Genomic DNA, 26,867 nt, shown 5'->3' with positions numbered 1-26,867 from the left:
CTAAAATTTCTCATTCAAGCATGTTGTAGTCCATTTTTTTTCTTCACAGTTACTGATTCTGTGTTCGCATCTCTGTACTCTTGTTTGGGCTTATATGTCCATAATGCCTTGTTTTTGAGTAGGCTAGAATAAGCCTTAAGTAGAACTTTGTTATTTGATGTAGTGTTTCATGTATGTCTTGGTCTTTGTTTATTATTTATTATTTATATACGCATCGTACATTTATGGTGCAAATTTTTGTCAAGCGCTTTTGTCTTTTTTTGCTGAGTGTGTGAGTATTTTCCTGTGTATGTATTTTCTTCCGTATGTATTTTGCTCTGCATAACGCTTACTTTTGTGCCTACTTTTCTTTGATTTTTTTTTCTTCTTCCTTATCAACAATACTATTTTGTACCGGCCCGCCGGACTTTTGTAATTTGTATCTTTTTTTTTGTCATGTAGTACGGGGCTGAGGCCCTGTCAGGCAACATTGTGCCTTTAGCCTCAGCCCCTTCTTAGGCAAATGTCTAAGCAACAAATAAAAAGAAAGAAAAAAAGAAAGAAAGATATACAGCCACCTTCGCTATATCCGGTGTATTTCCTCGTTGTGCCCGTTAATAAATTTTTGAACGTATGCATCACAACACGACAAATCGTTTGACCCATCCGGAACCCCCTCCGACAAACGGTTCGGCCGTAATGGCCGTCTGAAGGTCACCAGAATGCACGATTTGGGGGCGGATAGGTCGTCATTGTGAGTCCCACACTTACTTTGGGCTTCATTTCAATTCGTAATTTTATGCTCAACAACATGTCAAGTCAATTAACACCACTTCGAACATCCTTATTAAAAAATTGGCCACTAAATATTATGCAAATAGTGGTGCCGGGTGGGGGAGGGGGTCCAACCTCGATGACTGCTGCACTGGCACATATATAGGGGATCGAAAGTCTGGGTAGCAATTCAGGGGCTGCGTGCCCTCTATGTGATATATTGTGGGCACGGGGTTACTGTTTTGGTCTATTTGACCTTCATTGCAGAGAGACGCGTCCTGGGCAAACGTAAGTAGTAAGAGTCAAGGCTCTTAAAAACGACCTGTGAACGCCAAAACCTTCGACCAGGAAACAACATTTGCTGCTTGCTCTCAGTTTACTGATTTTCTGTGTCGACTAAGATGTCACAGTAGGTTAGCATTATTATGGCTGTTAATTTATGATCTCTTAATGTTCGACCTGCAGGGCCCGAAGCCATCGAGGGCTCTTCTAGCGCTACATCACTCTGCGCAGGACTTAATTCGAGGTAGACGAGATCAGGTTCGCAGAATGTCGCCACGAAATTTTTTTTAGGTCCCCCAGAGGGTAAAAAGAGACTATTCCCTACTTAGACCGCGCAGCAAGCTCTCCTATCGGGACTGAGGAGGTGGCGGGGGTAGGAATCGTTACTGGCACTTCGGCACAGGAAGGGGACGAAAGGCTTAGCCCTATTTCTTACCTTGCCTCTTTCCTTCAACAACTTATTTGCTACCTTCTCTTTTTTTTCTTTCAACAACTGTACTTGTTTCAGGGGTTGAACGTTTATTATTTTTTGCTTCAATGGCCTCCTAAGTGCATAGAACATAATGTTGGACTAGTTTTTGAGGCATGAAAATGTTGCTGCTAATTACACTACACAATTCCTGAGAAGGATGCGCTCGTTTCGTGTCCTGTACTGCGTGCGTCTAATTCGTACAAACTTTTCTACTCCTGAAATGTCCGCCTTAACGTGTCGTTCGTGAACTACGGATTTTTTTTCGTCGTCTTGAATACCTACCTGGCTGCGTAGTACTTCACTACAAAACGAGCGTTAGAGTTTGTCTGTATTCTCGAAGTTGCCGTTCTCTTCTCTGGGCAGACATTGAGCCACTCGTCCCATTGCTATACATACTATACAAAATGGCCGCCGCGGTGGCTCAGTGGTTATGGTGCTCGGCTGCTGACCCGAAAGACGCAGGTTCGATCCCGGCTGCAGCGGTTGAATTTCTATGGAGGCGAAATTCTAGAGGCCCGTGTACTGTGCGATGTCAGTGCACGTTAAAGAACCCCAGGTGGTCGAAATGTCCGCAGCCCTTCACCGCGGCGTTTCTCATAGCCTTAGTCGCTTTGGGACGTTAAACCCCATAAACCAAACCAGTACGTCACTACAAAACGAGCACTGTAGTTTGTTTGTATTCTCTAAGTTGCTGTTCTCTTCTCCGGGCAGGCATTGAGCCACTCGTCTCATTTCTATACATACTATACAAAACGTTATCTTCAACGGTAAAACACGTTCAGCACTCTTTCGCGCGTATTGTGGCCAGCTCTCCTGTGTTCCTGTTAGAGCGTAATCACGGCCCTCCTTAAGACGCCTCCGACGTCTTATCCCGCCGGAATGGCTGGGGAGGCGCCGTTCCCCTCTCGTCGAGTGTGGCCTCGGAGCACCGTGCCCCGGAGGCAGTGCGGGCATTAAAAGTCGGCGGCTGCAGCCCGCAGGCGGCAGAGAGCGCAGTGCCCGGGCAGAGACCCGGCACCGAAGCGCGGGCCTTTACATTCGGAAACGCACCATTGCCCGCCGGCGCAGCAGCCACGGACTACGCGGCGCCGCCCGCCGTCCTGCGAGGCGCTGCTTTTATCGCGCCGTGGGGAGCCCCTTTCTCCGGTACGCTTCGTTGCACACGGGAGCGAACTGAGGGAGGCTGTAAGCAAAACACGCTGCCGCCCACCTTCACGTCTGTCGGCGAGGTGAAAGAAAGAACAAATGTCTCCTTGCTTATTTATACCGCTACCTCAGATTTTTTTTTTTTAATGTAGCCTAGCAGGGTGCACGTGTATGCCAGAATGTAAACACCTCTTTGTTTTTGTTTACCGTAATTTTGGCAATCCGGGAGGCTTGACTGTTCATACGGGCCACACAATGGCCCTCTTGAGACAGGGCTCTCAAAAACTGGGAGGTTATTTACGCCCTAAAGCAAAACATGTTTACCTGCCGTCTCCATAGAAGCGTTCGTAATGCTTCTCGTTTTTGGAAAACAGATAAGCAAGATTTTCTGTTGCGAAGCGACTTGCTTGCCAAAAATATTTTTTGTAAGCTATCTCTACTTCTTCCTCATCGTGTTTCACTCCAAGAAAAAAATCCTGAATGCTTTGGTTTATGGATTATGACGGTTTAGCGTCCCAGAGCGAGTCAGGCTATGAGGGACGCCGTAGTGAAGGGCTCCGGAAATTTCAACTACCTGGGGTTCTTTAACGTCCAGTGACATCGTACGGGCCTCTAAAAATCCTGAGTGAGCCCAGCATATCACGCTCCACGATTGAATACCTTAACGCTTGTTCGGGACATGTGTGCAGAAAATTCACTCCCGATCTTTGTCCACTGAATGAATGCGATTCGGTCCTGCATCATCTGTAATTACTCAACCTGGGGAACAGGAAACGGTTTTGATCTAGTCAACCATTATTTAGAAAAATTTTCACTGAATGCCGTCGCCGGCCATCAATAATCGAGAATAGAGCAGTCGTGAGAAAGATATTTGCCGAAGAGCGCAGATTTTCGCCAGCGTGTTGAAAACCAGAACTACGTGCTGTTTTCAGAGCAAAGAGATTTATTTATCGCCCCAACTACTGCAACATTATTTACAGATAAGACCGCAGCGGCATCAGGCAAATCAAATTAAAGAAAAAAACGCGGATACACACTATAGCAAGGCATACACCAAGAAACAGAGTGAGCAAAAAGAAGTGAAGACTAAAAACATTACATCAGAAAAGCGAACATGGCCAGGAAATACAGCATGAATAATGTAATACACTTCACTGCGTCAACAGATCTTCGTGACTTCGCCACATCCCCACTTTAATTTGATAAAGCGATTTCTTGTACACACACGTTGATATTGCATAAATTTCGCTTCACTGTAAACTAATTGACTGCGATAACTTTTTAAGGTAGGGCAGCGAGGTAAAAGACCACGTACGCCTATCTGGAAAAAGTAAGGACTGCAGATCCGCACCAAGAGAGTAAAATAGCTAGGAGAAAAAGAATGGAGTGCATTTCGCAGGTTCTCTTAGGTCGTGGATAACAGCTTACCAATATTCCTTATTGTTGTCAGGAGGCATATAAGATGCAGAAAGCTCAAAAAAAAAAAAGAAAAGGCGAAGTTAAATGAGGAAAAGGCGATGAGTTATTGAAATAAAAATCACAAAAGTAACGTTACGATACAGGAAGGGACCTGAATGAGTTAAGGGAAAGAACATATAGTTAGTGATGTTCTTGATGTATTCAAGAAAAAGAAAGGCACATGGGGCAGAGCATCTAAGACGCAGACGCAGAATAAATAACCTGTGGTTCCTTAAGACTGGCTTCGGAGAGAAGGTGAACGTTGCTGTGGATAGTAGGGAATCAGGTTAGCCGATGAGAATAGGAAGTTTGCGGAGGTAAGGTGCGCGCAGTTGGCGGAATGCAGGATCCATCGGAGATCAATAGCAGATGCCTTTTTCAAGCAGTGCACGTATGGGGGCTGGCCGAGATGATTATGATGATGATGATGTTTCTTCTAAATGAATCATACTCGCCGTACAAATGGCAAATGGCACGGTACAGTGCCAAGTGCGTAGTTATCTCTTAATAGATAAGCACTCTCGCGGCGTTAACGCTAAGCTCTCCGAGGTGAACTCTCAGCGCCGTGCCGCGTATTTGGCGCACTCTACTCCATGCGAGGAAGGAATGAACGCCGCGTACTCACATCTCCATACAGCCGGGCGTCGTTTTCTTTACGCGCAGTGGCTGCAGGGTCCAAAAAAAAGCAGGTAACCATGTGAGTGAATAGAACGCAAAGAGAAAAAAAAGAACAGCACAGGAAAATCCCGGTAGACGCCGTCATCAAATAGAGTTTGTTTGCGAGCAACAAGGCCGAAGTACTATCTTCACGGCACGCTTGATATTTTGTTGTTTTTTTTTTTGCCACAGGTAGCTGTTTATAATGTATCGTTAGCGTATCATTCACGTTAGCCTTGGAAGGCATAATCTCACATAAGCCATACATTTGGCTTCGGGCTCAGAGTTGCTTACAAAGCACACTCCGGCTCTGGCAAACACATTCGTCATTATTTCACTTCGTGCTTTCACCCCGCGTGCCCAAATGCGTTCCACTTCGCATCATGGGCCGTGTAATCAATACAAGTGAGCGAGACGAAATCCCGCCGTATATTAGTGCCTGACGATCAGCCGTGGTCCCGTATATAATGAGATAATATTTTTCTCATCATAATATTGACCAGCCTGCCTATTGCAGGCTATTACAGCGAAACACGTGAAGTAGAAAGCTGCTGAATAAAATTTAAGGGTAAGCTTCTCTTTTTGGCTGCAGCTTTTGTTCCTCCTAAGACTGTGCCAGGGAAGCTACAAGCTGACATAGTTTTGATAAGAAAGAAATTGCATAAATCTATTATAACAAAAGCCGAAATATATAAGAAATATAGTAAAGCAGAGCCCATCCTTACTTACAAGACTAAAGTTATTGGGGTAATCTTTTGAGGCCCGACTTAAATGTGTTAACCACCTATATTTATCGTCTTTAGCAGAAAATATCGCAGTTAATCCGAAACAGGAATAGAAGGAGGTAAAAAATACCAAAAAAGATCGCATTAGGATCCCACCTCTGGTGTCCAATAATACAATTATACAAGATGATTTCAGGCAAGCGGAAATTTTTAATACGTGCTTCCACTAAGTATTTCTAACTGGTCCAGCAGACCACAATCCAGTTCCACAAGATTTCGCACATTCGCCGAAGATATAGGTTTGGTTTAGTTTGCTTTATGGGGTTTAACGTCCCAAAGCGACTCAGGCTATGAGAGACGCCGTAGTGAAGGGCTCCGGAAATTTAGACGGGTGTGAAAGCGCTGCTGTCTCATCCAAACTCTTATTCTGCCCGCGCTGTATCTAACACTATCTTGAAGCCCTGCGCAATTTAAAAACTCCTTTTTGGACACAATATTTATTTATTTATTTATTGATTTATTTATTTATTTATTTATTTATTTATTTATTTATTTATTTATTTATTTATTTATTTATTTATTTATTTATTTATTTATTTATTTATTTATTTATTTATTTATTTATTTATTTATTTATTTATTTATTTATTAGAGGAGTGGATTGATGTACAGGAGTTTCACGAAATCATGCATATGTTCAGAGCAAGGTGTGTTGCTGGGCGAGTTGGTTGGGATTCATCTTGAGAAAGCAGTTGTGCGTCCTTCTTGTTCTGGTCCTTTGTCTGCAAGCGCTGTTTTTTCTCGAGATGTTCAGAGCGAATAAATAAATAAATATATAAATGGAAAGGAAGATCTCCTTCAGCCTTACACAAGCAAAATCGAAGGCCTGATACGAAACAAGGCAATGAATTTTGGGTAGCTGCTAGCACAGCTATCCTGGCAAATTGTACACACTTTTCCACTGAAGGCTGTGAAGTAACCAACTTATCTAGACAGTTCCATTCGCGTATAGCCCGCGGGAAAAAAGAAAAGTAGTATACAATGTTGGTACAAGTGTACTCTTCAAGAGTAAATTCGTGCTTATGGTGTGTTCCCCTAAAATGGTTGAAAGTGACGTATGAATAAGTTAGCGAGCATAAAAACTTCAGTCTGTGTAAGGTTGCGCGGCTTGTTAGCGTGGCCAGGATTGTTGGAATAAGAAGTTCTGTGGGAGAGTCTGTGCGCTGGTAATATTATAGATAAAACGAACCGCTTTGCGTTGCACTAACTCGAGCATAACTGTATGATTTTGTGCGTACGGATACCAAACGGCGTTCGCGTATTCTACGCGTAATATTAATCGGATAAGAGCTTTGTACGCCAACAGCTTGGTTTCGGAAGTAGGAAAATGTAAAGCGTTTAAGACAGCGAAGCCTGCTCATTGCTTTTTTGCTTATGTTATGTATGTGTGTCTTTGGTTCAAGGTCTTGAGAGATAACAACCCCTAGGTATTCCTTTTCCGTTACAATTTCGAGAGCGACGCTACGAATATCATAAGGGTAGTTACGCCTCTTCTTTTTTGTCACGGACATCGCGACTGTTTTTTTTTTAGGTTAATGACCGTTTGCCAGCTATTACACCACTGCCCAACGTTGTTGAGAGCCACGTTTAGCCTTGTTTGATCTTCTGGTTTATCTACTTGCTGGTAGAGCACGCAATCATCTGCGAACACACATATGTTTACATCCACATGGTTTGCTAAGTCGTTAATGAACAAAAGAAATAAAAAAGGTGTTAGTACTGTTCCCTGTTGTACTTCGGGGACAACCATTACAATATTTGAAGCGCTGTCTTTATATTGCACGAATGGTTGCCGTTGTGACAAAACGACGGCTGTCCATTTAAGAATGGGTCCATCGCCACATATATGATTCAGCTTAAAAAGTCATTTGACGGGTGACAAACGGTCGAAGGCCTTCGAATAGTAGAGAAAAACTATATATGTTTGACTTTGGTCTTTAAAGCCCTGAGCTAAGTCGCAAAAGAGTTCTACTAGTTGTGTGACAGTGGACAAACCTGCCCTACAGCCGTGCGGGTTGGGATGGATAATGTATTTGGTCTCAGCATGCTCTTGGAGAAATTTGAATATTATGTGCTCAAGAATTTTGGAACAAGTATATGTCAGAGAAATTGGCTTGTAATTAGATGGTACTGTTGTGTCACCTGTCTTAAAAATAGAAACAATTTTTGCTACTTTCTATTCAGCTGAGAGGTAACTATCTTGAATTGATTTAGAATATGTAAGATAAAGGTACTGATAGACTGGTTCTTCATAGCGCCTAAAATGCAGTTCGGAATGCCGTCAGGACCGCAGCTCTTTTTTCCGTCTAATCTCAACAGCAGGGAAAGAGTTATATTGAATAAACGCCATAGATAAATACTATATATTGAATAAATACTTACGTTATCAATAACTGCAAAATGGCTGGAAACTTCCGAATTCTACATAACAGTGGTGATAGCACTAATATATGTATAGACTGGTATCCATAACTGCTGTCGCTTGCAGAACATAACATATATATCCTGGTCTTAGGAGGCATTTCAATAACTTTCACTCTTGCACGACATGGTTTTCACTCTTTTCTGACTTCCCCGACTCACCTCACTGAATTCAGTGTTTCTATCTGACAAGGAAATGCTCTTCATGTCTGCTAATCTGTAAATCCTGTTTGACGATAACGCTGTTTGAGTGCTTCCTTATTTCATATCTTTTTATCTCCTCTTCTCTGTTATATTGCCTAGTTACATGCAATAAACTTCAGTTGTAAGTTAGCGCCCGTCCTGTGTGTCTCCCTTGTGTCCGTGTCTTTTTAGCGCTATGTGGCAAGCGAATTAATTTGAATTCTCATACTATTCGATACCTCACCGGAGTGCAATATGTTGATGAACCTCTTGATATGTTTTTTTTTCTGTTTGGGCTGCACAGCTTATGGACAACTAGAATAATCAGTTGTTTCGCCAAAATCTCATTTCTCCCAAATGACTGCTCATATCACCAACTTGAAACCGGAGTGGCAACTCCCTCTTGGTGATGTTCTCAGCCTTGCCTCCCGTCTAGGCCACAAAATCCCGCTGCTTGTTGGTGAATAAAGATGGTGCTAGCGTATACGTTGCCTTACGACTGTCTGCTAATGACGATAGCGCATCATTAGGAAGTAATCAAAAAATAAAAAACTAAAGATTATTGTTTTCGCCTTCAAAGCACGTAAGTAGTCTTAAGTGCCCCCCCATATATATATGTATTCACTAAAAATGCTTATTTTTTTGTTGGCGTTGGACGACCCGCAATGTGCTAGCCACGACACAACAGCACTTCTGGCTTTTTTGCTTACAAGGCTTGTTGACATACATATCTACGCTGTAATGTCGAATCTTTAAAACAAATAGACGCGTAGCGCTCGTTGCATCATGTTGCAATAGAGAAACGATGCTGCAGAAACGATTACGATGATGAAAAGTATTTAAGAATACTCGCAGAGAGGTTGACAGGTAAGCAGCCTCTAATGGGCCGCTCCCCATACAATACTAGGTGGAGTCCCTTTTTCAGGGACCCCATGGTCTGGACCGCCACACGAGCTCGCTGAACCAGGGCTTGTTGGGCCGTTAGGTCCAGGCAGCCGAGCAGGGCCGCCTCCCAGTGCACTTCAGTAGGGGAATGGGTTAGGGGTGGAAGAGAAGGGTTTTGCTGGCATGCCCAGACCATGTGGAAGTTGTCAGCCACCTCGCCACAGAAAGAGCAGAGGCCAGAGAAGGAAGGATCGAAATGTTTGAGTACTGCCGGGCCCAACAGAGTGTTAGCATGGAGTCTAAGCGGTATTCTTTCGCTCGCTTTTTCTAGCCCCTTGAGAGGAGATGGGTACTGACGGTGGGAGTCCCGCTAATGAGCGGATATATCTGTGAATGTTAAAAGAGGACAGGTGTCCTTCTTTAATACGTCGGCAGAAACGCGGCGCGGGAGCACAGGTCGCCAGCGTACAATGGGCAAATTACGATTGACGGTCGAAAAGTTGACGGCGCTCATGACTGGCTACTTTAATTAGTGGACACCTACTACGTCACACATTCAGGCACGTGGCTGTTGTGTCCGCCTACAAAGAACTGTGCATTCGCACAGTATTTTGTGCTTAGCAATGTGAAACCGTCAGGCATTTTTTCAGTGTCTTCTAAACAAATGAATAAACCCAGTTTTGCCATTAGGTTGGGCAAAAATTAAAAACTTTAATCCCATATCGAAGAGTGCTGTACACCAAAGCGTGCACCGCAGTTTTCACAACAGCAAGCTAAATTCGGCACTTGCATTGTGTCCGCTGCTTAATCCAGGACCACAGATGTTAAGCAGCGGTTATGGAGAGGAGACAGATAACTTTTATAGGTTGTATATTTCTGTTCAAAGAGGATAGCAAAACCCTGGCGTGCCACTCACAGCTGATGACCGCGGAAAACGATACTAAAGAAAACTTAGAGGTAAAGGGAACGCCAGATTACAATGCTGAGTGTCAGTTTCAATTCTTAGCTATAGGGGATTAAGATGATAATGTGGCCCCAGCACGTGACCTCGCCATGCATACAAGGAGCCACTCATCTATTGAACTTTGATCCGAGGGGAATCCGTTTCAATTGAAACTTCATTCGAGACAAGGCCTCACCTTGGACGAACCTTAGACGCTCGGTTGAAGAGCGAGAGAGAGAGAGAGAAATATAAGCGGAAAGGCAGGGAGGTTATCTGGGCGATTCCCAGTACGCTGAGCCACGGTGGCTCAGTGGCTATGGTGCTCGGCTGTTGACCCGGAAGATGCGGGGTTCTGTCCTGGCAGCTGAGGTCGCATTTCAATGCAGGCAAATGCTAGAGGACCGTGTGCTATGCGATGTCAATGAAAATTAATTAACTCCATATAGTCAAAATTATCAGGAGTCCTCTACACGGCGTCCCTAGTAGCCTAAGTCGCTTTGAGACGTTAAATCTCATTCACCTATCCGACTATCTTCTATTCCGAACACCGCAAGATGTTTGGAATTCTGTCAGCCGTTGTAACTTTTAAGGACTCTGTCATGTCTGTTGACAGTAATCTTTAAATGTTGCAGTAACGTCATACGGCGTCACGCAGTGCGAATACCGGTTTCAATTCTCGCTTTTCTTCAAATTTTCATGCTTTCAAATGGGAAGTCTTTATCATGCGGGTTCCGAAATTCTCATTGGGGTTAACTTTCGAGAATCGGGCACTTATTTGCTTCCGAGATCTTTACTAAATTCTATGCAGCATGCCACGCTGAAATTGGCTGCTCAGAGCTGTTGAAGAAACAGAGAAAAGCGGTAACTTTCACAGGAAACACCACCGGTAACTAACTGCCGGCGTAATACGCAGGAAACGCCTCCTGTATACTCCAACATATCCTAGTCTCTTGCGTATGCGCATTGCCAGCAACTGGTTGCAGAACATGCCACAGTTGATTGGCGAGGAAGAAAAAGAGGTCCTTTTTACGGATCACTGAAGATGGTAACCAGATGATGATTAAAAAATAGAGTGAAGTAGGCTGACGTGATATTCACGTGTAAGGCTTGCACTTACATGGTTTTTCACGAGGGGACGTAAGCCCCATATCCATGAACGGAATAAAATCAATGTTACAAATTTTACACAAAAAGTCTTCGGTCATCTAAGCACATAGTGCTTGTTAGTAGACCAGCCAGCACGTGCACAATCTTTTGAAGAGGATATGAAGCATAATACATTCATAAAACGATACAATTTCTAAGAAAGTAACTGTAACACAAAATGAAAAGCACCGAGTTTTACGCAGCAAATAAAGAAAAAACTAGAACTCATATGTTACTGAATGAAGTGCAACCCCACTTACTTTTTTTCATTATTTTACATCGTAATTTTATGTCACACTGTGTTTCAGCAAGTTCCTTAAAATATAAAGAACACGATCCTGTCTGGTATTCTGCACTGTCTGGTATTCTGTCTGGATACTGTCTGGTATTCTGCACACAGTTTGTGAGCACCCGAGGTCTAACATTTTTTTTTTATTTTTCGTAGTGTTGTATCTTTTTCTACCTATTCTTTAAAAGCATTTTAATAATAATAGCGTGTCAGCACTGTATAGTTGAAAAGCTCCTGTAATGGCACTATTTCTGAAATACTGTGCTCTTTTTGTCTGTCTTCCAATTCTCTCCCATAGGTTATACTGTTCACGATACTTTTAAATACGCGACTGATAGCTAGCTTCTTATGGCGGGAACATGTATGTACCGTATAGCATGATCGCATGTGTAACTACTGATTCCCCCAAAGCCTTGTATATAGTTATTAGGCTGATAGGAGTTTTCCCTCGGAGACTATACATCGCTGAAAAATCATAATAGGACCTTCTTTGTGCGTAATGCGGAAGTCACTCGACACCATGGTGAAAGAGCATTCACCAGGCTGAGTATGCGCTGATTTCAGTTTTGAGAGTTGATTCGCGGTTACGTAACCGCAAGGAACAAAGGATTGCGCTTTCGTAAGGGCCCCTCCTCATGCACTCGTGCTGTTCCTTACGTGCAGGTGCTGCTGGGGCCTCGTCGCCCCCGTGGGGGCCCCGATGGCGTCCGGCTGGGCGTCGTCGGGCGGTGGGCCGCGCCGCCGCCTCCGGCCTCTCGGCTGACACGGGCGCCCCTGGCCGCCGTGCGGCGCCGACGACATGCGGACGCAGCCAGGACCGGCTTCTCCCCCACGGTGTGTCTCATGCTGGCACCTTGCTGAGCCGGTAGCAAGCTATGAGCGTGTAAATGTTAGACACTTTCGAGTAGCAAATCTAATATCCTCCTAGTCGATTAATTGAACGAATCAAATGGTGCATGTTCCAAATTACGCGCAATAAATTAAACGCAATCTAAAGATTTCGACCAGTTTTCAAATGACTGTCACGAAGTTCCAATCGGTCAACCGCGGTTTTCTTCAACGACTGTTTCAAGAACAAAGCCTACTCCGACGTCTTACAGCATGCTGCGGCGATTGGTCTGCGAGAGAAGGAGTTCAGCCACGGTGGATTCAGCGCCGCGACGCGATCCTTTTATGTGGCGGCATCCATAATACTCATGGATATACTCTGAAAGATTGGACGAAGTGGTGAGGTTCAGTTACGTTCAGCCAACCCTGCCTTCATCCCCGGCATCAAAGGCCATTAATCAGCATACCCTCGTCTCTGTCATCAATTGAAATATAGTGCTAGCTTGTTCGCTGTTGTCTTCAGTAGCAAGATGCTTTTTTCCTCTGTGAATTGTTTGAGGGTCTTAGGATTAAATACTGACTGCGTGTTGTGTGCCCTCAGTGTGGATCAGTTTTAACTCAATAGCGCTAAGGAGCTTGTGTGTCAGAAACTTCTGCGTCGCCGTCGTCGGTGTCGTTGACCGTGAGAGAAAAATCGACGAAAAATCCCCAGCGAAGCAACCTAACAGGCAAGTCTGTGACCAGTGCCACGTGGCCTTGTACCGTAATGACAACCTGCCCACCGGATTGTAAGAAAACTGCCCACCGTGGCAGGTGGCAGTTAAATTTATAATTTCTCGTGACAAGTTGTCCGGGAACAGCAACCTTGGTCGCACAAGATAGCATCTGCCATCGCAGGGCAGTGGCGAATCGCTTAATCACTGAACCTCTGCGCTAAGAGTGGAATGCGGACTCCCAAGGATCTATGAATGTTGAGTAGAGAACGACCAATTCTGCACATATGGGCGTTAACCCATCAAAGCTATCCCGTTATACCCTAAGGTGGAGGAGCTCAAGAGTGCCCTCCAATTTTTCAGTGGATTAAGGAAAGTAGCAAGCGCAGTTAGTACAAGATTCTAGATAGCGAATGAGCGCGTGAAAAAAAAAAATGAACAGGGACCTCAGAAGGCACACACAGGCGCTGGCTAACAACTGAAGATTTATGGCAGTGCTCGCAATAATACCGGAAGAATTATTCACGCAACAAAGAAAGGAAGAGCAAGGATAAGTCCTTTTGTCAGTTTTTGTCGTCATTAGTCTGCAAGGTAGTCAATTTCTGACCGCCTAAGAGAACACGCCACTACTATCGACGTGGGATACAGCAGCATCCTGGTCAAGCAGGTGTGGGAATGTCACTGCACTCCACACCTTTGAAGCTGCAGTACTCTGCGGAGATGCAATTATAAGCACACGAGGGTGCTATACGAGCCATACCTCATTGAAAAGAAGGCGCTTGATGTGGTGACCCTCCGCCGATGGCTTTCACAAGAAAAGGGACTGAATATCTTGCAAACTAATATCGACCGTAATTAAGTGACAAAAGGAATGATCTTTGTCTTTGTTATGTGAATGTTTATTTCGGTATTTATTGCGAGCCCTGCTATAAATCTTCCGTTGCTAGAGCTTTTGTCTGCCCCCTGTAGACTGTCCCCTTTTTCGCTCTCTGTTTCCCTATGTACACGTTTTGAGTCTTTCGAAAGCTGAAGCTTGCCGTGCTTGAAGGTTTTGGTATTTCACCTCAGGGGAGGTTTACCCTTTCTATATGTTTCAAGAGAACCGAAAGGTGGAGTTCGAAATAATGTTTTTTTTTAATGCGATAGCATTAAATGCCCCGTTACGCAGAAAATCCGGCGTCGGCGTTGCAAGTGGTAAATAGGGTGGCGTCAGTTTAAGCAGTCGCCCTGGAGAAGCAGCTTAGGTTGGCAACCTGTCACGTGACCTTGTGAGGTCATCACAACCTACCCATCGGATTGTGAGCAGACTAACCATCTTGGCAGGTGGCAGTTAAAATAATGATTAATCGCGAGGGGTTGCTCCGGATGAGCAACTTTGGTCGCACATCACCCGCCGGGGGCAGCACTTGCCATCTAAAATGATATGTAAAACAATATAATAAGGGGGTGTGGGCTACAGTTTCATCTTAGATATTACTATGAAAAGACCTAACACTGTTGTAAACTGTACATGAGTGTCAAACCGCTGCTTGCCACAGGGTGGCGTGACCTCGTCAGGCACTTTTCTGCCTTTTGTCACGTCCCCCAAAACAACAGGTTAGTATTATTGTCTTGAATAAAAATGATTGATTGATTGATTGATTGATTGATTGATTGATTGATCAATCGATCGATCGATCGATTGAGTTGCGCAACCCTTAACCACAGCATCATTGCGGAAGGATTGGTCTCAGGACTTCTACGGATATGCCAATGTAAAGTTAAGAAATTATTGGCACTAACTCACTAACTCTATCGCGTCCTATTCTTAAGGCGGAGCGTAATGTCCACTCTAATTTTTTTTCTACACTACACCTATTCCTAGTGAAGACAACTGTTGGATATTTCCTAGCGTAGGCGCCGCCGAAAAAATCTTTACTTAGACAGCTTTTCATTTATTTATTTACGTATTTGCCTTAAAACTGACCAGTGCATGCAAAGTACAGGATGGAATGTGTAATGCGTAAGAAAAAAAGAAGCAAACACTGAAGCGCAGCAAAAAAGCACCAATGAAAATTTCAAACAATGCTCGATCACGCATAAAAAACAACACAAATAAACGTGAACTTCCTTTCTCTGAAATTACATTTCTTTCTTATCGGTGAATGCGTCCACGGAAGTGGTCTCCACAACGTCATGCGGAAATGCATCCTTGTCTCTATGGCCAGTAGAAAAGACTAAGTGTACCGGACTTTGAAGCAATCGGCCTAATGCAAAACGCATGGTTTGAGGTAATCATTTTTCTGCTAACTTTGCATGGTTGTGGCAGGTAAGAAAAAAATTTCCTGGATGCCGCCCGTCGGCAGCCTAACAGAGTTGGTATGCGCGCTGGGCTCCACAGAGTGGTTACGCTGTCGTGGCGCGAGTACTGATAGTAGGTGAACTGCAGGACAATGTTTTGCATTCTTTAATCCTTATGGACAAGAATGTTTTGGGAAATACTTTGCATTTTGCTGCTGTACTCCAGTACGGGCCGTATATGCGTTCTTATACGCTGATAACATGGCTTCAGTAGGCCCCATTGCAAAATTTCTGCGCTGAAAACTTCATTATTTTCGGGCTTTTGAGCAGGTGTTGTTTGCGTGGACGTTTCGTGTTAATTAGCGCTTAATATTAGCGTACGTTAAGGATTTTGATAACTGTCTTCTTAAATTTGTCTGTCTCCTTTGCGGCACGGACGCCATCTTACTTTCCACGGGCGCATCGCCGACTTCTTAAATACAAAACTACGCAGCTAGCATCGAAATTTCGCGCTCTGGTTTTTCCTGTACCTAACTCGAAGTTAACTCGCATGAGACTGCATTCATATTTATGTGCGCTTCTAATGTTCTCGAATAATAGGTTTTGACTTCTATGTCCTCTTATGACATACATGTCGTTAATGAGTGTTCGTACATGGGCAACTGTAAAGCCCGTTAATGCGGATTTCACCGACTAGCTGTCCGAGCTGACCGCCGAATGATCGGAGTTGCCTAAAATAAAACATTGCCAAGTGTCCTACATACACAAACCATTAAACCTTCAAGAAAAAAATCTGTAACCCTTGATTGCTTTGTGCGAGAAATTATTGTGGAAATACCTCTGTTTAACAGTTTCGCCAAGTAAGATGCTATGGGCATCAATACCCCTCCGTAAATTGAAAAAAAGCTCCCTTAGCAGAAGGATACGACGTGCTTAGAACAACTAGAGACTCTAGGATAGCAGACGAACCTTGATAGCACGTTCGCGAGACGCGCTCTACGAAAGCGCAGTGCAACAGAAAGCATCATGCCGTGGTACCTTTTCGACTGATGATCACAGCGATGAGTACGAAGGCTTTGCATTTCGGTTAAACACTAGAATTACTCGTGTCAGACTTCTGTGTCACTAACGATTCATCATTATCACCCCAACTACGGCTTCCTGCGAACACGCGAGCTCCCCCACCTGTCCGGACTATCAGAAGGGCACCCAACTTCCGCCAAATTAACGAGAATTTCCGGCTGTAGAGTACTACGTGTGTTTCACTGCACCACTGGTTTCTGAATCATCCGGTTTTTCAAATTAATGGCGGTCTAGCTAACGAGGTTGCACTGAGTTTGTTTATGCTCATGCCAAGAAATGCAAGTCTCTTTGATTCGTGAATAAAAATACAGCTCTAAGGAACGCTGGAGAGAAATTCAAGATGGCCTGTATTGATATACTACCGTATTCTAACGACAAAAAGCCCACTCTTGCCGGAAACAGAGCTCTTATAAGCTTGAAAACAATAAAAAACCAAATGCCGGTGTCGTCATCACCGACCGGATTCCCGAGTAAAGTGCGTGCGTTGGCACCAAATTTTGGGTGGATCTCAGAGGCTATGCTACAGCGCCATTCACTTCGAAACAACGGAAACTAGTCCTTATCAGTGTATAGACTTCACGAGTGTTAAGCGAGTGGTGGTAAAAGTTTTAAGTTCAGTTTTCTCAGCCACAAATGCGTCTTTTAATAATAATAATAATAATAATAATATTAAACGCCTTTATTTTCCAGAAAACATGTTTGCATTTTTAAAGCAGGTGTTCCGAAGCCATAAAGGCTTGTAGGGCAGTGCCCGGCAGTCGGTGAATTACGATGATATTAAGGCAAAAGCATTGAATTGTTCATCGTTGCCCGTCCGTCTGTCCGCGATAACTGTCACACTATAGCTGTCAGTCAACTTATGACGTCATCAGTGCTGTAATGCGCCGTAGCCAAAAATCACCGGATTCATCGTTGCATAGTATGCCGCAACCATTAATTAGCAAGCAGTAATTAATTACCAGTTATTAGTGATATGTCATTATTTACTAATTATTAGTAATAAGTCATTAATTAGTAATTAGTAATCAGCAACAGAGGCAGTCAAATCGGCGTGGAAAGGCTTTCGCCTCGCGCACTTTAGAACGTAAAAGTGCCCCTCACGTAAGCTTTGCAAAACAGGTGTGACAAAACAAGCAAACAAAAATAAGCTTAATACCAAAAGTAAACAAGAAAAAAGTCACCGACACAAGAGTTTTTAAGGAATGCTTTATAACAGCGAAGAAACTCAGAAGATAGAATCAGGCAGAGAATTAAAAATTTTGGGTATATAAAAATTACAATTGCAGAGTCCATAATGACTGCAGCAGCGGGGGGCCGTAGGACGAGGGTGATGTAGAAAAGAACGAACACGAATGAAAGGAACCAAATATTCACTTTCCCAAAAGCAAGCACAACTAACTTTATGATAGCAGAGCGCATCAAAAAAAGGCAGTTCTAAAAACAAAAATAAATTACAGTTAGATAAAACGTCTATGTCCATGTTATAGGCCACGGATCGAAGAATGTTCCTTAGTATTGCATTTCATTTCATTCGCGAAGTTTTTGAGAGTTTCGCTGCCCGGCATAGGTTAATAAACCCAGAAAGAAGAATAAATTGAATGTTTCATCATTGTCATCATAATAATCATCAGCATGACTACACCCACTGCAGGGCAAATGCCTCTCCCGTGTCTCTCCAATTAACCCTGTCCTTAGCCAGCCGCGTCCACCATATTCCCGCAAATTTCTTAATCTCATCCGCCCACCTAATTTTCTGCCGCACCCTGCTACGTTTGCCTTCTCTTGGAATCCACTCCGTTACCCTTAAGGACCAGCGGTTACCTTGCCTTCGCATTACATGTCCTGCCCAAGCCCACTTCTTCCTCTTGATTTCAACTAGGATGTCATTAACCCGCGTTTGTACCCTCACCCACTCCGCCCGCTTCCGATCTCTTAACGTTACACCTACCAATTTTCTTTCCATGGGTCGCTGCGTTGTCTTTAATTTAAGCTGAGCCCGCTTTGTTTACAGAACAATAATCAGGTTGAATTTTCCTAGGTTTTTTTTTTCTTAAATACAGCTTAGTCGATATGACACAATTAGTCGAAGTGCAGCAATTTTTAAAATCAAGAACTTGATTTTCGTCGCCAGCCATTTTCGTTCTGACTATTTAAGTTACTGTATATCTCTACAGGTTAGCATGTTTCGTGCCCATCTTCGAGTGCAGCACCTTGAAATAGAAACATGGAGACTAGCGAAAAGGATTGAACTTACATTAAATGCGCTCTGAAAGGGGTTCTAATAAAGTTGCGGTATGCCTCTGGTGCAAAAAAAAGCCGCTTCACGAGTATACTCCAGCAAGAACATTTTTAGTAGAATCGGCATTTCAGCTAGTCGGTTTAGAATCATGAAAAAAATAGCCCACTCAGGACGATGGACAAGGAAGAGACCATGAAGCGCTTGTGTTGTTTGGTCTTCCTTGTCCGTTGTCCTGAGTGCGCTAATTTTTCCATGAAAAATATTTTTGATGCGCTTTGTAGAGTCTGAGTTATCGGTCGTCAAAATTCGACTTGCAGCGTCTCCGCACCTCTGCCTCTCCTCTCCTTCCTTTTTCCACGCTTAAAGGTCAGTGCTCCTCTGTCGGCCCCACCACCGGGCGCGGAGCGCACTGACCCGCCGGAGCTACGCCGCTTATCGGCCGCGGTCACGGTAGCTGCCTAAAGTCTGAAAGAATCTAACCGACAGCCATCTACGGAGTTGAGTGCGAGCATGAAAAGGTTGCCGGAAAGGGCTCGCCAACTTCCACTCGTGATTGTGGGTTATCTGCAGTGAGTAGAGGTGTAATCTTTGGCTCACGTGTTCATGACAACCAAATGCAGTTACTGAAGAAGTTGATGTTCTCTCCTGGGTATGTGTTTGAGAGCCCTTTCAAGGACAAGGCAGAGAGCCATGGTAAGGAAATGATAAGTAACAGAAAGAGAAGACAAGACTGCCCAGGTAAAATTTCGAGTTAATGACATCCAAGTCGAAATCAAGAACAAGAAATGGGTCATTAACGGTAACGGACTGGATTCCAAGAGAAGGCAATCGTAGCAAGAGACGACAGAAAGTCAACTGGGCGGATGAGATTACGAAGCTTGCGGGTATAGAGATAGAGCACAGGACAGGCTTAATTACGGAGATATGAAAGAAGCCTTTGTCCTGCATTTGGCATAGTCAGGATAATGGCGATGCGCATACTTACCTTGAGTTCTTTTCGTGGTAATGCACTTGAATACCTTCACCATAAATGAATTCTCCCGAGAAGTCACATTTGTTAATGTCTTGCATGTATTTTTTTTATAATTTGACAACTTAACCAATGCTAAAATCGATAACGTATTTCTGATAGCAACGTATCCTGGATTTTTTTTTCAGTACCACTTTTCTATTCATAACACTCCGCAGTAATTATGAAAAGTTTAGGGCTGATATTGGCGCTTTGTAAATTTTGAATAACTTCTTCACTGGTACGAAAAAATGGGATAACTGTTGGGCGACCAACAAGAAATGAATTTTTTTTACCTGCCATACTGCTGCTATTGAAATTAATGTAGATCGAAGCACTTGTTTTATGCACTGCTTTCTATGCTACTTTTGATCAGTGTATTTTATGTCTCCCTTCTTCGAACCGAATCAGAGGTGGAGTATTTAGTACTAACGAAACCATGGAGGCACTTGTGCACCTTTGAGCTATGAAAACCATATTCCTGTGCCAGAACTTCTTTAGCACTTCTCTGTATGAACGCCTAAGAAAGTAAACGTTCATGATTTCACTATTTTTTTTTGCGCACATAGTTTGCTTTCATCATCATATGTCCGCCAGGGTGCATGACTTTTTCAAAGGACGTCGCCTTAAAAAAAATTGTGCGCGGGAGTCAGGTGTCGGGAGTCAGGCGTCAGTGGCGCACAAATCGACAGTTCCGCGTGACATGACTTGATAAAAACAGAGGTATGATTCCCTGTTTTTTATCTTTTTTTGGGTTTACATCGATTTACTTTTTTGTGTTTACAAGATTTACATCGATTCACATCATTGCACACCTTGCCACCTCCCTTTACACACATGCCTTGACAAGCAAGGGCAGCCTAAATCCTCAAATTGGTCTGCTTCAAGAATGCGTTGTAACATGGCCCATGACATCCTTTTACGTCATTTCTAATGGCCGGCGTCGTCACATGTGGGCGAGTTGGTGCGTGGCTACTGTAAGGAACTAGTGGCGCCACGCATAACGACTCCTTATGCTTGCCCTCGCAGTGCCGGACAGAGCAGGCATGCGGTGACGTCACCAGGGGGCTGCCAGCGGCCCCTGGCCGGCCGGAGCCGCCGCTGGCAAGCCGGACTGCTGCTTCTGCTCTGCCTCCTCCTGGGACTCGGTGAGTGGACTCCCTCTTTGTTCTTGCCGGAGCAACCCCGATAGGGTGTGCTACTGGCCTCAACAAAAGGAAAAACAGGCCAAGAGGACCTCTGTTTGGGGACGCGTGATTGATAGTTCGAAGAGCACCTACACTTAAGCAGAAGTTTCGAAAGCACTCAACTAATAAATGAGAAAAAACAATTCACAGTGCATGATCCTTTGCTAGCTCAGACTTTACTGCATGGCTTTATTTATTCTTTCATCACGGGGCGGCATCGCAAACAAAAAACTTGGAGACCACCTTGTTAATATTAGCTGGTAAGATGCAATAGGATAAAAAGCTTTATCTGAGCTGCCACGCACGACCACACGTACCATGCATTTGGACCACGGGATTTCCCTTTCTCTATTTGGTCACTTGCCAAACGTGGCAGGTTGTAGGTGGCAGCTGGCTCTTCCTATCACCAACTTTGGCAGGTGACAGGTTCTTCGCGTGGCTGTCATCTTCCGGTCTCTCCCTCCTCCTCTCCCCTTCCCCACTTTTCCACCTGCCACGGCAGGCTGCAGCTAGCTTTTCCGTGTACCAACCATGCCAGGGGACAGCATTTTTCTTATGGAAGTCACCTTCTTGTCTCAGCCTCCTCTCCCCTAGAAGAGGATGGGCATTTATCTCTCTCCAATTTTCCACCTGCCAACTGTGGCAAATGGCAGGTCGCAGCTGGCTCTTCCGTGTACCAACATTCGCAGGTGGAAAATGTGTGACGCCCCCTGTTCTTCGTTCTAGTGAGGCTCTTATGATAATCAATGAAACCGCATATGCCAGATCCTCCAAAACATTTTCTAAGTAATCATTTAGCACGCAATAATAGAGGTGAAACACTTCTTTTCTCGGCATAGTGATGAAAGCTTTAGCGGACATCAGAAAACAGGAGAGGAATGTGCACTTTTGAGGTGACTAGATAAATTCTGATACTTCCTGCACTTTCATCGAGGCTCCTATTTAGAACTAAACAATTGTAGTTGGTGTTGGCAAAAGCAAGACCAATTTTAAGTAATTAAATATGCGTTTCTTCTCGAAGCTGCGGCTGGAGTAAATATAGCCTCTTAAACAAAAGCCGTGGGACCTAAGAGCGCACGCAGCCATAGCCAGGAGCCCACGTCAAAAAAATAAAAAAAGAAGGAGAGTGGGCCTGCATAAAACAGGGATGGCTTCGGATATGTCACATACCTTAATTCGCAAACCACGGAGATACGTGAAGCAAGCACTAACACTGAGTTGCATTTCACGGATGAGTTTTGGAGTGTTTTCAACAGAGAAAAAAAGACTTAAGCAATATTTTGCCGCTTGAAGCATGACGCAGAACTGAAAAAAAGGCTGGCAGTTTAGCATCCCCAAACAGGAAATATTGCGCGAAAGTACAGTTTTTTGGAGGTCAACACCGACACCACGTACCAGAAAACGCGATTTTGTTGTCCGCTGACCCAGCGAGCCCGTTATGCGCGTCTTCAACTTTTTCACCGTCAGTGGCATTTTTCACAATGTACGCCGGCGGCCTACGCTTCACGGCCGCGTTTCTGCAGCACTGTTTGGCGACACCAATGCGCATTGCTCTAGTGCCGCGTTTCTGCCACGTTTTCCACGCCAACCCATATAGCGCACATTTGTCTGTCACTACCGGCGCATAGTTCGAAGCGCGAATATTAGTTTGATAGTATTATTAGTAGACGAAGAAGATGATGTGGAATGCACAGCGCGAGATTGTGTTGCAGTTTAACAAGAGCGGAGTTCGGCTGCGGCCATAGCCTTTAGTGCTTTCGCGCAGCGGCTAGCGAAAGTGATCAATCAGTTCGCTCCGCCGTGGGTTCCAATTTCAGTCGGGGATATTTATTTCATTTCATGTATTTCTACCACTTGGCACAAACCCAGAAACATCGCAAGGTCTTGCTCGGTATTTGCCTATCGGAATAGTGGTTTCGCACTAAAAGATTTGCCGGGCGGGCTTCCACCCACAAAACAGAAGTCTCTGCGGTGCCGTTAATAGCAAGTGCGCAAGTTACACCATGACTTTAGTATATGACCGGTTGTCTTGGCCGCACTCTATTTGAAGGTGACTAAGAACTTTCCAGATAAAGAGCTTAAAACGCTGAGAACAATCTTGGAGACTGTAGCAGTCACGCGTGATCCACATCGTTCCAGAGTAACCTCTTCGCGCCCGCGCACTGAACGTTAATTGATAAAGCAGCCTCCCGGTGGCAGCAAACAAATAGAGTAGAAAAGAGTGTCTTTTAAGCAATGTATACGTTATTTACACTAAGGTATTTCAGGGGGGGGGGGGGGGGGGGGGGTATTTTGCGTGGTGCACGTCGTTAACTCATTCGGAGCTGTATGTTAGGGACCGCTGGTCGACCGAACTTCCTCCTTCATCACTTACATTGGAGGGCAGAAATTCGCGAGATTGCGAAGAAATGTCTGGGGTCCGATTATTATACAACAGCATAAAACTCTCACTGGAACAAAAACTAGGTGCCCTCTGGCGTCATCTCGAAAAAAATTGGCTGAGGCTTAGCTAAGGTTAAGCCTAGTCAGATGCGAAGCATATTGATGGCTAGGCTTGGTAATACATGGCTTTTGTTCGCCCAATTTCGTTCAGCCAATTAGGTACGTACATTTACGCATTTTTTACGTAAGTGCCCGGAGAGCGAGGCAAGCTCAGCTTTATACCGCTGCTGTAGCGTCACGTGGTCAGCTGCAGCCTGCAGCGCCTCTGATGTGGAGCCTCCACCGCCGCGGCCGACCGCGCGAGCCGGCAGCCCATCTCTCCTCTGCTGTGACGTCATGTTGTCACGTGGTGTCACGTGGTCATGCTAAAGGTCAATGGTAGCTCCACCGCCGCGCTCGACGGGCTGTAGTGTAGCTCTAGTAATATGCTTCGCATAAAATCCTGATTGGCTGGCGGGCAGTGACGTCGGCAGTGGCTTCACCGGAGCGGAGAAATCCCATTGGATGGAGGAACGTGACGTCACCGGACTTACGAATGCTCTCACTGGAGAGAAGTGACGTCGCTAGACAGGCAGTTACGTCACCAGAAGAGGTTCGTCTATATAAAGCCTTCACCTGCCAAGTGTATGAGGAGGCAGGGGGGAACACGGGAAAGGCTCGGGAAGAGCAACCTGGATCTCATAAGCCCCTTCCGGCAAAGGTATCAAAATCTTCCACTGGTTTCACCTTGCCAGCACATATTGAATTTAGTCGTCTTTTAATGCTATATCATAGGAAGGTGATGAAGGCGAAGATTGTTCGTTAGCGTCGGCGTCTGTATGAAGGCTTCAACTGCTAGATGTGTTTAGTGAAATTTGTCCCTCTCCACCTGTCAACCGCCCCCCCTCCCCTCCCCTCTCTATTGGCCTCTCTCCGTCTCTTTCTCTCCACATATAAGATAGAGGGCGCGCCGGACGCAGAATGACTCAGCAAAAGCGAAAACGAGTAACAAAATAACTGAGACAACAGCAGCCCTGCGCGCCAAATTTACAGCCTTCCGAAGAATTATCTGCGCAAGAAGGAGGCGTGAAGGGAGCTATTTTTGCTCGCATTGCTTCGGAAGAGCCACCAGAGTCTCGCAAGCCTCATCGGGGACTGTGTTTGAAACAGCCACATGCCAGTGCAGCGGCGCATCGATTAACCGCAGTGCCACTGCGTCGGTAGTGGTATATGAGGACTTACAGGGATCTTACTAAGTTTAAGCATTTTGTGTAGTTGAAATGTCGGAATTTGAAGATAATCACAGTTGCACTAGATTTGGGAAAAACAATGGACTAAGAATTGGAGGGGAATCATAACTCGAATATAATCAGAACTAGAATAGACTGGCGAGTGAAAGAAAAATGCTGTCGCATTTCCACCAGGCTAAAGAACCCCTGGTGGTCGAAATTTCCGGAGCCCTCCACTACGGCGTCCCTCATGGCCTCAGTTGCTCTGGGACGTTAAACCTCCATGTAAACCATGAACCAAGCATTTCCACTACAGGAATCCAATTGATGAAACCTACTTTATTTTTTTTATGCGAACGCATTTAGGTTGTCGTTTTACCAAAGATTTCCTTCTCCTCTCTCACTTCAGTGCAATTGCCACCTGCCCACCGTGGTGCTTAGGGTTCACCTTACGGGAGCTCGGGAAGTGCAACCTGGATATAAAAAAACCCTTTCCGATGGCTGAGTTTGGCACAGCCACCTGCCGGCACAGTGGCGCGTCGCTTAACCGCTGCGCCAGTAGTTGTATGAGGACTCCTCACGATCTTGAGCGCGACCACTTGAGACGGTCATGACGTCGTCAGCACCACGTAACCATCACTGTACCAATCATAGGGCACAGCAAAATTTGAAAATCTCAGTACCTCCCCAAAATTTTCGAAGCTGGCCCAGCCCCGAAAATTCCAATGGACCTCTGAGAACCGGAGGGGACACTTTAACTCCGCCTTAAGGACATGACACGACAGCGTCAAAGGGTTCATACGCATATATTGCGAAATCGGTCCGTCTCTTAATTCACAGATCGCTGAGGAGTATTCATACCTCTCCTGGCACAGTGGTGCAGCGGTTGAGGGATGCGCCACAGCCCAGCGATGTCAGGCGCTGCCATCGGGGGAGCTTGCGAGACCCAGGTTGCTCTTCCCGAGCAACCTGTCGCGACCAGTGGGTGATTGAACTGTCGCCTGCCACAGTGAACAGTTTATTCACAATCCTGTGGTCAGGTTATAATGACGCCAGGAAGTCACGTCACCTAGGTGGCCCACCAGCCACCTAGGGGTGGGATGCCAGCTGGGCCACCCTACCCCGACCAATTTTTCGCTCACAATGCCGACCACAAGGAATGCTCCGGATGTTCTGCAGAATGGATACGTCAACGAATCGCGTTAAAATTTTGCAAGTATGCCCACGAAAAGGGAATGAATTAAGGTGGATTAGTAAGGATTAGTGGGTGCATTAATGTGGATTAGTGGGTCGGCTTAGTATAATTCCATGTGATAAATATCAACTTTCAACTTTCAGTCCATAGATTGGAGTAATGCGGCCTAACAAAAATCAGGCATCTAATGAATTCTTGAACACACGCCTAAGTTTCGGCTTGTCTATGATTGAAGAAAACAGTCTGTCGGTATAGCTGGTTGCGATCCATATGTATACCAGCCGCGCGAACGTAAGTGCGGGTTTCAGTTTCTTCAAATAAATTTAGAGGTTCTGCGCTCTGTCCTTTCTGCATCTTTTTACTGAATGTATCTGCATCTTTTTTCCTGATTGTGTTCGCGCTGCTGATGCTTATGTTTCAAATTGTTTGTGAGACCAACCGCTCGACTCACCATTCGGGCAGCGTTCTTAAACTTGTGCTGACTGCTCCCCCTGACGAATTCTGTGCTTCTTTGTACATTATGGGCCTAAGTCACCACGTTGTAGTTCTCATTACATTTTCTGCCATCATTACCCAAAGTAGTAGTGGTAGTAAGTGGTTTTAATTATACATGGTAAATGGAAGGAAAAAGATTATTGCTAGCCCCGGCATCTGCTATCGTTTCTGGAAGCACATGAGCTGGGCCAGCGGAAATACAGGATACTTTATCAAAGGCCTTGCAAAAGTCCAGAAATATGCAGTCTGCCTGGGAATTCCGATCAAGTATGCTGTGTAATGAATGCGTGAAATGAAGAAGCTGAGTTTCGCATGAGAAGGAAGGGCGAAAGCCATGTTGAGCAGATGTAAAAAAGGAATTGGAGGGCAAAAAATGATAGATATGGGAATATAATATGTGCTCCAATAATTTACACGGAATACTGGTTAGGGATATGGGTCAATAATTTAAAGGGGATGATTTGCTACCTGATTTATGAAGAGGAACCACCTTCCCGACTTTCCAGTCCATCGGCAAAATCCCTTGGTCGAGCGACTGCTGGAATAGTTTAGCAAGAAATACAGACGAGTACATTTTGGTTTGTTTCAAGAACTTAGAATTGATGCCATCACTGCCACACGAGGAGGACACTTTTAATGAATCAATTAAATTTACAATTCCAGCAGGATCAACGACAATGGGAGGCATCGGAGGAAAATCATATTGTAAAGTAGTTTCAAGCGTACTTCCAGTTGATAAGGAAAAGTTCTTGGAAAACACATTATTCA

General features: G+C 44.7%; 1 protein-coding gene across 1 annotated transcript in view; it reads left to right on the top strand.

Moving 5' to 3' along the window:
• The window catches only part of LOC149338466 (cell adhesion molecule Dscam1-like), a 418,614-nt gene that overhangs the window by 44,489 nt on the left and 347,258 nt on the right, over positions 1 to 26,867 (top strand). Inside the window, exons 2-3 of the mRNA XM_089547709.1 lie at positions 12,084 to 12,254; positions 20,602 to 20,720. Of these exons, the coding sequence (XP_089403835.1) occupies positions 12,220 to 12,254; positions 20,602 to 20,720 (154 nt within the window). The 5' untranslated portion in view covers positions 12,084 to 12,219. The remainder of the gene's footprint in view (positions 1 to 12,083; positions 12,255 to 20,601; positions 20,721 to 26,867) is intronic.

This window comes from Amblyomma mixtum, chromosome 6, assembly GCF_055824585.1.
Source record: "Amblyomma mixtum isolate Tamu chromosome 6, ASM5582458v1, whole genome shotgun sequence".
NCBI classification, from domain to species: domain Eukaryota; kingdom Metazoa; phylum Arthropoda; class Arachnida; order Ixodida; family Ixodidae; genus Amblyomma; species Amblyomma mixtum.
The sequence above is the reverse complement of the archived record's forward strand: the minus strand, read 5'-3'. Positions and strand labels throughout refer to the sequence as shown.